Below are 478 nucleotides of genomic sequence, written 5' to 3' on the forward strand. Positions count from 1 at the left end.
GACATCCTGGGCTGCACAGGCAGCACGGAGGAGCGAGCCACCCTGCTCCACAAAACCATCCAGCTGGCTGCCGAGCTGAAGAGCACCATGGGGAACATGTTCAGTTTTGCGGCTGTGATGAACGCCCTGGAAATGACACAGGTATGGGAAAGCTCCATTTGTCCTCGCGGCCTGGGGTCAGCCCTCTCACCCAAAACACATCCCTCTCCCTGTGTCCTGCGGGCTCCAACACCCGTTGGGGTGGGAGAAGGGGGAAAATGCCAAGGGTAGGAGGTGTGGGACCACATCTGCTGGGGTGTAAGGAGGGAAGGGGAAGAGCCGTCCCTTCCACGGAGCAGACAGCCCAGTCCCGCCGGGATCCGATTGTTTTTCGGTGGTTGGGCTTTTTGTTTTGTGCTGGGCTGTGTTCCTGGGAGGAAATGAATCTGCCCTCCAGTACAATACAAATCAGTCTCAAGGCTGTGGCAGCAGCGTCTCC

The 478-nt window shown here is 58.4% G+C and overlaps 1 protein-coding gene across 1 annotated transcript in view; it reads left to right on the forward strand.

Moving 5' to 3' along the window:
* Window positions 1–141, forward strand: part of SH2D3C (SH2 domain containing 3C) — a gene marked incomplete at both ends in the record, with an annotated part of 4,536 nt that extends 4,395 nt beyond the window's left edge. Inside the window, one exon of the mRNA XM_009586603.1 lies at window positions 1–141. This exon is cut by the window's left edge and continues 22 nt beyond it. Coding sequence (XP_009584898.1) covers window positions 1–141 — 141 coding nt within the window.
* Window positions 142–478: the final 337 nt, after the last annotated feature.

The sequence above is a fragment of the Fulmarus glacialis genome, unplaced genomic scaffold (assembly GCF_000690835.1).
Source record: "Fulmarus glacialis isolate BGI_N327 unplaced genomic scaffold, ASM69083v1 scaffold22261, whole genome shotgun sequence".
In the NCBI taxonomy this organism is placed as follows: Eukaryota; Metazoa; Chordata; class Aves; order Procellariiformes; family Procellariidae; genus Fulmarus; species Fulmarus glacialis.